At 54.1% G+C, this 13,378-nt stretch overlaps 2 protein-coding genes across 4 annotated transcripts; both read left to right on the forward strand.

The window, feature by feature from the left end:
* The first annotated feature begins 3,736 nt into the window (after positions 1–3,736).
* S100A14 (S100 calcium binding protein A14) lies at positions 3,737–5,311 on the forward strand. Its single transcript, XM_066362462.1, has 4 exons — positions 3,737–3,797; positions 4,178–4,287; positions 4,720–4,866; positions 5,083–5,311. The coding sequence occupies exons 2-4, from the start codon at positions 4,258–4,260 to the stop codon at positions 5,218–5,220; spliced, it is 315 nt and encodes a 104-aa protein (XP_066218559.1). The 5' UTR covers positions 3,737–3,797; positions 4,178–4,257; the 3' UTR covers positions 5,221–5,311.
* A 1,679-nt stretch (positions 5,312–6,990) lies between these two features.
* S100A16 (S100 calcium binding protein A16) lies at positions 6,991–12,712 on the forward strand. 3 transcript variants are annotated; one of them, XM_066362464.1, is made up of 3 exons: positions 6,991–7,197; positions 11,532–11,709; positions 12,003–12,712. In XM_066362464.1, exons 2-3 carry the CDS (start codon positions 11,557–11,559, stop codon positions 12,159–12,161), a joined length of 312 nt encoding a protein of 103 aa, XP_066218561.1. In that variant the 5' UTR covers positions 6,991–7,197; positions 11,532–11,556; the 3' UTR covers positions 12,162–12,712. The 3 variants fall into 3 exon arrangements, with proteins under 3 accessions (XP_066218561.1, XP_066218560.1, XP_066218562.1); XM_066362463.1 differs by having other exon boundaries at positions 6,993–7,184; XM_066362465.1 differs by lacking the exon at positions 6,991–7,197 and adding an exon at positions 10,751–10,849.
* Positions 12,713–13,378: the final 666 nt, after the last annotated feature.

Consider the following 13,378-nt stretch of genomic DNA (forward strand, 5'->3'; position numbering starts at 1 on the left):
GTGACTCATATCTTACCAGATGCCTCCTGGGGCTCAGGGCATCTTCTTGGCTTCCATATTTCTTATTCCTGGGGTTTGTGTCATTGGATGGTAATGATAGCAGTGAATATGTGTTGAGGGCTTGCTATGTGCTAAGCACAGGGCTGAACATTTTCTTGTATTATCTTCGTTAATTCTCATAGCCCTCTAAGGTTGGTTCTATTTTTAGTCCTGTATTAAAGAGGAAGAAACCGATTTTAGAGAGGTTAAGTAACAAAGACAAGATCAGGGGGAACTGGGTTGAAATTCCAGAGCCTCTGATGAACTGGCATCCTCTCTTGATGGGTGCTTGGGAACACTGAACCCTCCTTCCCTCCCCCTTGCCTCCAGAGCAGGGGTGAAACAGAAGGATGGATACAAGTTTCTGATTTGAGGAGTGTGGGCTGAGGGTGGAGGAGGTGCTTCAGGAGCTGAACTTGAGAGCGCCATGGTGCCCCTCTTCCTGTCCTTGTCTGGAGGAGTATGTAGCCTGCACTGCTTGCCACCAGAGGGAGCAGGGGTGGGGCAGCCCAGTGGGTAACCCCTTCCAGGGGCTGCCACTGTCCGTTGGGACAGCTGTTAGTCCAGAGGAAGAAGTAAGATTCCTACCTCATACCGTAAAAGGGTCCTAGATGGACAGCTTCTATTTAAGTGCCCCCAGACTGAGAGACCTTAGAGGAACCCCCTGACTAGGACTCTCAAGGGCCACTTCTGAGATACCTGTATTCTAGAGGGACTCCCATGCTGGGGGCTCTTCCACAGTGAGAGATCCTAGGAGGGATCCCCAGACTGAGATTCCTCAGAGAGACCCCAGGCTGAGGCACTTTTGGAGAACCCCTCAGATTGAGAGGCTTTCAGAGGGTCCACATGATAGATCAGCCCCCATCCCCAGGGCAGTGCAAATCCGTGGGAGGAGGAGGGACTGGCTTGCTTGAAGGCCCAGCCCAGGAACTTTGAACCAGCCCAGGCCTTCTTTTTACAACGATAATAGACAAGTCGATAATAGACAAGTCGAGTTGGGAGATAAACAATTTGGAGGAGCTGTGGCGCCTCTCCAATCCACATACAAAGAAATACTACCTTGTACCTACAGAGCAGGGGTCGGGAACCTATGGCTCCCGAACCAGATGTGGCTTTTGATGGCTGCATCTGGCTTGCAGACAAATCTTTAATAAAAAAATAATAGCGTTAAAAATATAAAACATTTTCATGTATTACAATCCATTCATTTCCTACCGCTCATGTTTATGGTTGTGGGTGGCTGAGCCAATCACAGCTGTCCTCCGGGACAACAGCAAATTTTTACTGGATAATGCATAATGTACACAGGTTGTTGTATGGCTCTCACAGAATTACATTTTAAAATATGTGGTGTTCATGGCTCTCTCAGCCAAAAAGGTTCCTGACCCCTGCTATAGAGGCAATGACATCAGTCAGTCGCTTTTTTTTTTTAATTTTTTAAAAAATTATTTTATTTATTTATTTGTATTTTTCTGAAGCTGGAAACAGGGAAAGACAGTCAGACAGACTCCCGGCACGCCCACCAGGGGTGACAGCTCTGCCCACCTGGGGGGATGCTCTGTCCCTCCGAGGCCTCGCTCTGCCTCGACCAGAGCCACTCTAGCGCCTGGGGCAGAGGCCAAGGAGCCATCCCCAGCTCCCCAGCGCCAGGGCCATCTTTGCTCCAATGGAGCCTCGGCTGCGGGAGGGGAAGAGAGAGACAGAGAGGAAGGAGGGGGGGTGGAGAAGCAGATGGGCGCTTCTCCTATGTGCCCTGGCTGGGAATCGAACCCGGGTCCCCCGCATGCCAGCCGACGCTCTACCGCTGAGCCAACTGGCCAGGGCCAGTCAGTCGCTTTTTCCAAGACCCCTGAATAGCCTATATAAACCCTGCTCCATCCCTCCCTCTGGGTCGACACAGCTTAGTCTGCCTCAGCCAGTTTGTACCCAGGCGTTTTAAATAAATTTTCCTTTTGGAACATAACCAGCCTTGTGTTTTCCATTTGGCTCTCCCCAGTGCCCACCCATAGACCTGGGAAGGGGCTTAGCCTGTCAGCTATCTCATACAGGATAAGGCAGTAGTCTGCTGGAGTTCGCTCCAGGTCAGACACAAGGGAGACTTGACAATAGGCTCTTTCCCCTCCGCAGTGGGCTGGTCCCCCAGTATCAACCTTTCACACAGATTGGAACCCCTCAGAGGAACTCTCAGGAGACACTGTTGGAGGGGCCTCATTGAGAGACACTGATGCCTCTCATTGAGGTCACAAGTTCAGGGGAGCCCTAGAAGGGGTTTTAGAGGGGCATTGGGAATGGTCACCTAAAAATAAACATTTATTTGAGGTCCAAAAGAATAACCAGTCTGGAAGCACTGATTTAGGCAGAAACCTAGTAGTGTTCTGATTGAAGGTGAGTCAAGGGGTATTTATGAGAAAAGGAAGGGAAATAATTACAGGTGGAGAGAATGAAGGAATTTTAATGGTGTTAATAAACTAAGGAAGGAATTTCTATAGGTGCAGATAAGCTAATAGAGTGATGCTAATTCTAAGGAATGTCTTCAATTTTCAGTCTGCTTTCTTGTTATCTTTGCAAACAGTTTGGGATACAATGCTGTTAGGCCCAGTCCAAAGGTTCATTTGCTCAGTTTTAACATTCCAAATGTTTGAAGAGTCAGATAAACAAGGCAGTTCCTCTGGGATGACACCTGGGACTCCATTTTAAAGTGGCTCCATTTATAGTACTTTTTACAGAAAGTATGCTCTGATCTCAGAGTTTAGGAAAGGAGCCCAGAAGCTTTGACTCTGGGTCCCACCCCGTCCTTGCCCTGACCCCCTTCCCCTTCCTCCTTCCCATCAAGTCTGAGGAGAGCCTCCGTAGTTGGGTTGGGTCCCTGGACCTGCTCCCTGGGATTTCACCCTTGTTACTGGATTGTGTGTGTTTGTGTGTGTGGTTGCTGCGGAGTGGCTGGGTTAGGGAAGGCATGGGGCTCTGAGGGAGGGAGGAGCAGGCAGCCCAACCAGTTTGGAGAGGTCAGTAGCTGCCAGATAACTCATTTGGGCCTTGCACATGTGCACGCTGGTTGAGGGGAGTGGAAGGGAAGTCAGGACAGCACCCATTCTGGCCCTTCAACCAGGCTGCTCCTCCCTGGTTCCTTCTTCCTGCTCTAGTCTTCATTCATCACTCTGCCATCAGGACTGAAGAAGTCTGGGGTCTGGCACCTGGACAGGCTTGAGTGTCACTATCCAAATTGGCCCTGGTGGGAGGTGTGTGTGTGTGTGTGTGTGTGTGACATCAAAGTAGAGAGATCCTTGAAGACCTGCCTCAACCCACATGTTCCTCATTCCCTCTGTGCCACAAACCCTGCTTTGATCAGCCTCTGCTTCTCCTGGTTATTAACTCAGGGCTTCTCCACTTCCCTGCCCTACAATTCCTCCAGGCCTTTCCATCCAAGCTCAAACCTATAGTGTTTCCAAGCGCTCCCGCTCTCCCTTCCCTACCTCTTCTATCTTTTCCCTGGACTCTGCCTCCTGGTCTGGGGCCAGGGGCCTCTCAGACCCAGCACTCCATGGCTCCCTCCTCATGGCAGGGATGGGGGCAGGCTCTGGAGTTCTGGCCAGTGGAGGGTGGGGCCCACACAGCTGGCTCACAGCCCAGGCAACTGCAATAGCAGGGGTGGCTTAGGGATGAGGCCCAGCCCCCTGCCTCCCCTCCCTTCCCCCAGGTATAAGAGCTGAGCTCAGGTGAGCTGGCTCATCCAGTCCTGTCTCAGCAGCTGTCAGCAGGTAAGGAGATTCAGGACTTTTCACCCAAAATGGGCTGCCCCCTCTCCAGGGGGCATACTTAGCGTTTCCTACTGTGGTCTACCAGGGAAAGGACTGGGGGGCCAGGCGCTGGAGGTTGGTGTGTATGCATGAAATAGGAGTGGGTGGTTGGAGGAGGAAGAAGGAGTGAAGCTAAGGTGAGGCCCAAGGGGTTCTCTCTAAATGGGCTGGCCTGGGGGCTGTACCTTAGACCCTAGAGTCTGGGTGGGGATAGAGCCTTGTGTGGAGTTGACCCTGACTCCCTAGATGAGGCCAGAATATCTGAAGAGTCAAAGGGGGGGGGTGTAGTTGAGAAAGAAATGCTGGGATCTCTTCTCACCTCAGCCTCCCCACTCCTCAAGGCAGATCATGAACCACTGGCTCCTCCAGGGCAGGCTGTAGGGCAACAACTCTCACCAAAGAACCAAGCACATCAGGCACCATGGGACAGTGTCGGTCAGCCAATGCCGAGGTGGGCCCATTCATTCCTGGCCTGTCTTTCTGTTCCTCTACCCTGAGGGTCTGTGTTCCCCTGCTGACTTCTACCCCCTCACATTGGCCTTGGCTTACCCTCCAGACCCAGCCTATGAGCCTTGACCCCCCATTTTGGTGCCCACACAGGGTGATGAAGATGGAGCCCTCCCAGGAAGAGGATGCCTGGGCCACTTGCTGAGACCTGCCCTGCCTGGGGATTGGCGGGGGGTGCTGGCTTGTCCAACCTGTGGCTCAGGGCAGAGGCCAGTGGGGGCAAGGAGGGCTGGATGCTGGGCCCTGGAGTGGGCGGGTGCCTGTGTGCCTTCCAGCTGTCTTCTGCCCTGCTGGCCTGGCTAGATTCCTGGGGGAAGCAGGGTGTTGTAGGGTGGGGCGGGGCCTCCCTGATGTGAGTGATGTCCCTTTCCCTCAGGATGCCCAGGAATTCAGTGATGTGGAGAGGGCCATTGAGATCCTAATCAAGAACTTCCACCAGTACTCGGTGGAGGGTGGGAAGGAGACACTTACTCCCTCTGAACTACAGGACCTGGTGACCCAGCAGCTGCCCCACCTCATGCCGGTACTGAGGGAGTGACCCTACACCAGGCAGAACACCGACTTCCCAAGCAAATGCTCCAAGGCCTCCCCCCTACAGCCACTGGCACTAGCAACCCCTAGCCCTTCCTGCTTGCCAGTGCCAGGAGGACTCGGGTCCTGCTTCCCGCCCCTGGGCAGGGCCGGGTGGGAAGTTGGAAGGGGCTGCCGTGCTGAGCTGTGCTGTCTTTACTCCCCTCAGAGCAACTGCGGGCTGGAGGAGAGAATCGCCAACCTGGGCAGCTGTAATGATTCTAAACTGGAGTTTGGGAGTTTCTGGGAGCTGATTGGAGAAGCAGCCAAGAGCGTGAAGCTGGAGAGCCCTGTCCGGGGGAGCTGAGAACCTTCCCCTGGGACTCTTGGGGGGATGTTGGGGAAAGGGGACCTTAGAGACTGTGGGCCTGGAAATAAAACTTCTCCCTTTACCATCACCACACTGTTTCCCTGTCTGCACCTGTCTCACCTCTGCAAGGTCCAGGTTCACAATGGCCCTTCCCCGGAGTCTCTGCACATCACCCCTGGGAGCTCCATGGAGCTAATGGATCCAGGAATCCCCACGACGGGGAGGCTCCGGGGGCGGGTTGGGGCAGGGAGGGATGTGGAGGGGTAAGGCTGGTGGTGTAAGGGCCAGGCCACTTGGTAGTGGGTGCAGGGCAGAGAGGAGCTGGGCTATGGGAAATGATTTGAAAGGGCTGATAATAGGGCTGGATACTTGGTATTAAAAGTCTTGAAGAACCTCCTCCTCCTAATGTCTTCCCCAACCCAAACTAGCTGTCTGTCCAGTGTGTATCTTCCAGCCTCCAGCTCTGCCCCAGCCTCCTTCCAGGACTGTCCATGGGCTAGGGCAGGGGAAATGAGAAAGCAGGGTGGGGGACAGACTAAGGAGGGTGTGACCTCGGGAGTGAGATGACCAGCTGGGTGCTTGGGCATTTAAAAAATGATGGTTGTTTTGTAACATTTGATTAATAAAAAATGGAAAAAGTGAAAGATATCTTAATAAAAATTTTTTTAAAAAAAATTTATTGTGTTGATATTGTTTCAAACGAAAGATGTCTTGGCTGGACACCCTCACCCCATGTCTGGAGTCGATAGGCGAGGTAGTTGGGGTAATGAATGGTAGGGTCATCAGGTGATGCGGGACATGTGGGGTGGCCGTGGTCGTCAGTGGAAGTGAACGGGAACTTTATTCCATGGATTTGGGTTGAGGATGGTACCAGGCTCAAGGGGTGGGAGACCTGGTCCTCTGTGAGTGACAAGCTCCTCTTTGCTAGTGGGCAGGCCCTCTGCCAGTAGAGAAAGGCAGAGTGCCCACCTGGGGTTCATATCCCCAGGCATGCTGGAATCTGGCTGATCAGCAAAGAACATGTGAGGCTGATGGCCTGCACATGAATCTTTGGAAACGTGGGCATGCTCTCAGTACTCTTCAGTATCAGTTTCCTCATCTGCAAAATAGGAATATTAATAGTACTTCCCTCACAGGTATTGTTAGGATAATTGAGGCATCATGTAAAGTACTTAGCAGAGAGCCTGACACAGTGAGTGCCTGGTGAGCTTAAATCACAACTGTCAGAGTTGGTGAATAGGTCCCCTCTGGTTTCAGCTACTGCCTCCACAGAGGGATGTGGAACTGGCCAGTTTCCTTGCGTATTGTGGGGAAGGGCTAGAGTGTGTATCCAGAGGGATCCTCTGCTGCATATGCGTGGTCCCAGAGGTGGGGGTCAGGAGAGCTCCTGGTGGGCTGACCTGGCGATGGAAGCCCAGGGGGCCAGGGTCTGACCCCTGATATCTGTCTTCTGGCTTGAACACACAAAAATCAAGCATTGCTTCTGAAATCCCAAGGGCAAGGAAGTTTCTGTGGCTAGCCGAGCTGGCCTGGAATGCTAATTGAACTTGTCTGTTTGGGGTCCCTGAAACTGAGTTCCCAGTGACCCAGGTGAGAAGGGCAGGTGACAGTACTTCCTTTCCTTTCTCCACCAGGTAGGTTCTGTCAGTCCCTGCAGGGCTAGGAGGGTGGGGTTGGGGGAGTGCCAGCTTCCACCACTCCTTTTGGGGTGGTGCGGAGGGGTGTTAAAAAAGGTGTGTATCCCTTTAACGAGGGCCCAACCCCAGGGCCAAGTCAAGAGGGAGCTCAGTCACTACCTCCCCACCGTGCCAGCTCAGCCAAGCGGGGAAGGAGGGAGTGGGACACATTCTGGGAGTGCGGCGGGGAGGAGTCCTGGCTGGGCTGAGCGAGGGTTGCTGCTTGGCCGTGTCAGAGCCCAGGCCCCAGAGCCTTGTTAGAGAGGAGGTGAACGGAGGAGGCAGGTGAGCACCCCAGGTCCGTCCTGGGAGGTCTGGGGCTGCTGTCTTGGGTGGTCTGGGGCTTCTCCGGAAGCCCCACAGGCTTGGGAGGCCAGGAGAAGGGGCAGGGAAGGAGGTCTGGGGAGGGGGCCTGCCAGAGACAGGGCAGGGAGGTTTTGTTAACTGTTAACTTTCCCAAAAGGCTGATTTGTGAATGGAGAATCCTGGTGGCATTGGGGCCTCGAGAGGCCTTCAGAGGAGTGGGTGGGGTGGTGAGACCCCCTCCCCAAAGCAGCATCTGCCTGGGCTCCTCTCCAGGGGCTGGGCCATTGCCCGCAGCTGCTCTGATCTTCCCCTGACAGAAAAGGGCACATGTGTGCTGGCGGGGGTTAGGGGTGGTCAGACCTTGGACACAGGCCTCACTGGCCTCCGGGAGCTGTGTGCTGGGAGAGGTAGTGGGGCCCAGGGAGGCCCCAGCGATCCTGAAAGCCTGAGGAGAGAAGAAGGGTGCTGAGGTGGCTTCTTTCCACCTCAGGACTCAGGAAAGTCCCGGCCGCAGGCCCCATCGTGCATTGAACACTGTTCCTTGGGAGGGCAGATGGGACCTGGAAGAATCTCGGTGATATCCTGGGGGAATCTGGGAGCCCTGGGAGAGGGGCCAGGAGTCTGGGCAGCTTCTCTTCCACCTCAGGACCCAGGCAGGTTCTGGCTTGCCTGGCTTTGTTTGGCAGAGCCACCTGCATGCACTATGGGAATGTTCCCCTGCCCAGCCCTGTTGGGTTGGGGGTGAGGGCAGGGGTGCTGGGGAAGGGAGTGCTGGAGGTGCGGATGAGTGGGGCTCAGCCTGTCCCCACGCACAAGCAAAGAGCACTCTGGGTGTTGGTGAGGCCAGGGGCAGCAGTGTGTGTGTGTGTGTGTATCCATAGTACTCTCCACTTCACTTGCCTTGAAGAAATTTCAGAGGATCAGGCTTCTCTTCCAGTTACAGTCTCCAAAAACACAAACGGGTGGAAGGTAGATGGGTTATCCAAGCCGAGAGGCATCAGGATTGGGGACTCCTCACTCTGTGTATATGTATGTGTGAACTAGAGCAAGTGAGTCCTGAGAGGGTGTGGAGGGTAAGGCCGGAGCAGTTGTGTCAGACAGAGTCTCTGGAACTGGGAAAAGGCCATGAGAAGATGAGCAGAGAAGGGTGTGATTGAGGCTGGAGAGATTAGTTTGAAACAGACTTGCAAATTGAGTAAAGCATTACCAGCCCACTTCAGATTGCACTGTCCTGTATATTGAAGTGAAGGAAATGCATGAGGAAATGAGTAAAATGAATGAATAAGCAAATGTATGGTGAATAAATGAGTGAACAAATTCAAGGTATTTGGAAAGGACACAGCATGCCAAATTTAGGCTTGAGAATGGGCTAGGCTCTAGAGAGGATGATGACTAGGAGGAAGAGGAGTCCAGGGAAATATCCCAACACCTGAAAACAATTTTAGGCTCAAGAAGTACATGTGGAGGTGGGAGGGGAAGGTGAATTTTGGATAGTATGGTGGATGTTCAGAGCTCCAGATTGAAGGAGACTAGAGCGTTGAAGAGATGGGGATGATTAGGAGGCACTTGGAGGAGTGGGGCCCAGAATCTGGAGGTCGGAGCGGGGCCGGAGTGACTGAGACCCAGGGGCACGCTGTCAGGGAAATTTGGGCTTTTGGAGAAGTCATTAAGCTGGGCTGAGGTGAGTGAGGTAGGGATGGGGGCCTCTTGGTTGCTCAATATGAATCAGCCAGGAAAAGACAATGAGAACATTGCGGGAGGGTTGAGGGCTCCAGGTGAAGGGGGCCCTTTGGAGAACTAGTGGTTTCCCTATTTCCACTTTTTAGGAAGGTTCCAATGTAAATGCCTATCTCCCCCCCCCCCCCCCCCCCCGCCGCCCCAACTCTCAGGCCAGGCAAAGTCAATACAGGATCTACCTTATGAGGGGACAATACACGGCCTACAGCCCACCCCACCCCAATCCTGTGCCTGTGACCATCAGTCTGGTGGGAGGGTGGGGCAGGCAGGAGGAGCAAGTGGCTGTGATATGGGGTGTAGTGGCAGAGCGTGGCTCCTGGCCCCCAGGGAAGGGAGGAAGGGCGGAAGGGATAGACACACCTGACTATCTCACTCTGACATTCTTCCTTCAGGAAGGCACTTATGCAGATGTATCTACAGTGGTGTCCATTTGACTAGAAGTTGTGTGTGTGTGTGTGTGTGTTGTGGGGGGGGCAGTGTTCGGCAGATTATTGGGAGGCCTGGGAACTGAAATCCAGAGCTGCTGAAACCACCTCTCTGGTCAGCATACCTGACAGCAGGTGGCTGATTGTCACCTAGGTGCTCACCTGGGTCCTGCCTACTTGGCTGCCAGAGCCCTAGTCGCGACTGGGGCAAGGAAGGGCAGGAGGTTCCTCTGGGCAGAGAAATAAGACTCCAAGAAGGCAGGTGGTAAGAAGGGTGGATAGGCTTTGGGGAAAGGGGGAGACCCCCCCCAACAAATTTTTTTCTCTTTCCTCTTCCTATTTCTCACAAAATTCTTCACTCAGGGAACAAGGTCTGGGATAGTTAAGGATGGGGACATTCTCTGAACTCTCTTGCCACTCATAAAGCTTGGTTGGGAGTAGACTTGGCACAATCCTTGCTGAAATGGGTACAGCTTTTAGAGTCCTGCAATGCTGGTTCCATACTTCATCCTTTTGGCCACAGACCAGGGGAGAGAAGGGCAGGATTTCTGATCAGAGATGTCTTAGCCTGACCCCTCTCCCTCTCTACTCTCCTTCCTTCCTGCTTCCTGGCATAGTCTCATTCTTCCTTCTGAAAAAGCTTTGCCAAAACAACAACAACAAAACAACAACTTATAAGGGTGGTCAGGGGCTTTGCACATCTCGTATCACTCCTGGAAGGCGGTGGGACATTTATAGAACAACTTCCTTGAGCAAAGCACTGGGCTGAGCAATACTGGCTAGGCAAGATGCAGAGATGAAAAAGCAAGGAGTTTGTCTATCCAGGATTTAAAAAAAATGGTCCCAAAGCCTCGTCCTTCTGTTTGGTTCAGAAAATATAATGGCTTTGTGTCAGAAACACTCTCCTTGCTTCCAGGAATTCCTGGTGTCTAGGGAGACAAGATCCAGGAAAAGGCTACAACAGTTAGTGGGAAGCAGCCAGTGCGACTGAAAGTCTATGGGAGACAGAGGAGGAGGGCCGGATGGCAGGGGTCAGGACAGGCTTCCTGAGGGAGGTAAGACTCCAGCAGGTCCACTAGAAGAGGGCAGAGCAGTGGGCTTGGAGAAGGATGGCCCCAAGGGGATTAGGAAGCAGGTGGCAGGGGCAGGGACTCGGATTGTGGATGCCCAAGCCCTTATAGTGGCTCTATTTACCTTCCCTGGCTGGGACTGGATGGGCAGGCCGGCAGCAGCTCATTCCTGGGCTAGGGGGCGTGAAGGGAGGCTCATTTGCCTGGGTTCAGTTGGGGGGGCACTGGGCATGGGTGGCGACTCACAGAATAGATCCGCCTGTTCCCTTCATATCCTGTTATTCAGAAGTCTGTATCCGCTGCAAATGTGAGTGTCTTTTGTCCTGGGATGAGGGGGTGACTGACTGTGTGGCTTCTGGCTGCCTGTGGCTCTGTCTCCAGCTGGGGCAGACCCAGCCTGGCTCCTCTTTAGGTAATGGGGTGGAGGGTCCTTGGTCCTGCTGTATATTTTGGGGTGGATATGAGGGAAGCTAGGCTAGCGGGGTGTGGGTGGGAGTCTGCAGAATATCTGGCTCAATGAATCAGGACATTGTCCTTTCCCAGGAACGGCCACGGCTGAGTCTCTGGACTCACTGTCCTGGCGCCTGGCTGAAAGAATTGGAGTGGGTTTATGTCCCTGTCTCCTAATTTGCGGCCTGGGACGGGGTCTCAGCCAATCTTGTGTCTTGGTGGGGCACCATGGCTCCTGCCCTGTACATCCCCAGTGCTCTTGGCTCATCCTAACAGTTTCTAGCTGTGTTTGCCTTCAGGGCAGGGGACTTGGGTGGGCCAGGTGTGCAGAGGACAAAGGATGGGCACTTCAATCTCTTCCCATGGGAGCCTCCTGCTTTCACTGGTACTCTGACAAGCCTGGTGCCCAGGGCTGGGGAAGGGCCTGAAGAACCTGTTAAGGCAGTTGAGCTGGGGAACACCTGGATTAGAAGAGCCACATAGTTCTCATTCCAGGCCTACCCCCGCCTACCCTGTGCCCCTCTTTCCCTGCCCCCTCCTCCGGAAAGACCTGCCAGCCTGGAGGGCCCAGGGCCAGGGTGGGTGTGTGGGCGGAGGCTTGGCCTGTGGGGTCTTTTCTCATCTGCATGTCTCATGGTGCTCAGGCCCCTTGAGGAGTGAGGCAGTGAGATGGCAGACTCCTACACAGAGCTGGAGAAGGCGGTTGTGGTTCTGGTGGAAACCTTCTACAAATACGTGTCTAAGCACAGCCTGGTCAAGAACAAGATCAGCAAGAGTAGCTTCCGAAAGATGCTCCAGAAAGAGCTCAACCACATGCTGACGGTAAGGCCCCACCCAAGGGCCTTGTCTCTCCCTGGCCCCTGAAGCCCTGTCCTCTCAGGCTCCTTCCCCTCTGCAGACTCTGTTCTTTCAGTTACCCCCAAACCAGAGTCTTGACCCCGCCCAGGCCTCTGCTCTCTGGGCATCCCCAGGCCTGAGCCAGTGAGGGCTCTGTTCCTGTTTGCCAAGGGCAGCAGCTGCCCAGCCGGATCCTGGGTCTCTGCCCAGGGTCCTTCCTGCCTGAGGACTCTGTGGGACTGCCACTCTCAGTGTTGCTAACTCCGGTTCCTCCCCAGGACACGGGGAACCGAAAGGCTGCTGACAAGCTCATCCAGAACCTGGACGCCAACCATGATGGACGCATCAGCTTTGATGAGTACTGGACCTTGATAGGAGGCATCACCAGCCCCATCGCCAACCTCATCCGCGAGCAGGAGCAGCAGAGCAGCAGCTAAAGGACCCCCGCTCTCCCTCATGGCACTGCCCTGATGCTCGGCCCCTTATGTTCTTTCCAGCCTCCTGCCTACCCAGGCCCTGTCCTCACCTCTCCCTCCAGACCTTCTCTTGACCCTTGCTGAACAGGGGGAGGGTGTGATGTCAGAGCTGCTTTGTGAGCATCTCAGTCTGGGGATGCCTTCCTCAGGGTCTCAGTCACTGGAGCCAGCGGGCCTTGGGGCCTGGGCCCTCTGTGAGATCTCAGTGCTGTTTGGGGACCCCAAGAGTTTCCTCAGTCCATCTACCCTTCGAACATCTGATGTTCCTGCCTGACTCTGGGTTTCTCCTGACCTGTGGGGGTCAGCTTGCTGCTCCAGGTCTTCCTGCTCCTGGCTTCAGCAGCAGAGGCCTCTCCTCTTCCCCTCAGCCCGGCTACTGGGAGAAGACTTTCAGGAACTGCCCTTCAGCTGCCTCGGGGTCTGGGAAGAGATAAGCAAGGTTGAGCCCCCTCCCTCCCGTTCAGGCCCTGAAGCATGGCAATAAAGGCTGGATTTGAAGTTTGTACCCCTCACTCGGTTCCCTTGTGATGCTCATTAAAACCTTTCCACACCTTGGAACCCCCTCAAGCTTGGTGGTCTTTGCCCTGTGGGCAGCCCTGGGCCAGCAGCTCCTTCCCTGCAGCTCCATGAAGGGCCAAAAGCCACAAGCCACCATCTGGCGCCTTCCTAGCTCAGACTCCAGACTCATCATACTCACTTTCTAGCCACACAGTATGTCCCATGTAGTCCTTACTGCAGTTCCATGAGAGAGGAGCCATGACCCTCAAGTCGTGAGTCATGAGTTGCACTGAGGCCCCAAATGTTCAATATACAGAGAACTTGGTGGGATGGCCCTGGCCAGGTAGCTCAGCTGGTTAGACTGTCCTCCCGATATGCCAAAGTTACAGGTTTTTTGTTTTTTAACAGAGGGAGAGAGAGAGAGAGTCAGAGAGAGGGATAGATAGGGACAGACAGATAGGAATGGAAAGAGATAAGAAGCATCAATAATCAGGTTTTTGTTGCAACACCTTAGTTGTTCATTGATTGCTTTCTCATATGTGCCTTGACCGCGGGCCTTCAGCAGACGGAGTAACCCCTTGCTAGAGCCAGCGACCTTGTGTCCAAGCTGGTGAGCTTTGCTCAAACCAGATGAGCTCGTGCTCAATCTGGCAACCTCAGGGTCTCGAACCTGGGTCCTC

The sequence above is a fragment of the Saccopteryx leptura genome, chromosome 2, assembly GCF_036850995.1.
Source record: "Saccopteryx leptura isolate mSacLep1 chromosome 2, mSacLep1_pri_phased_curated, whole genome shotgun sequence".
NCBI lineage: Eukaryota > Metazoa > Chordata > Mammalia > Chiroptera > Emballonuridae > Saccopteryx > Saccopteryx leptura.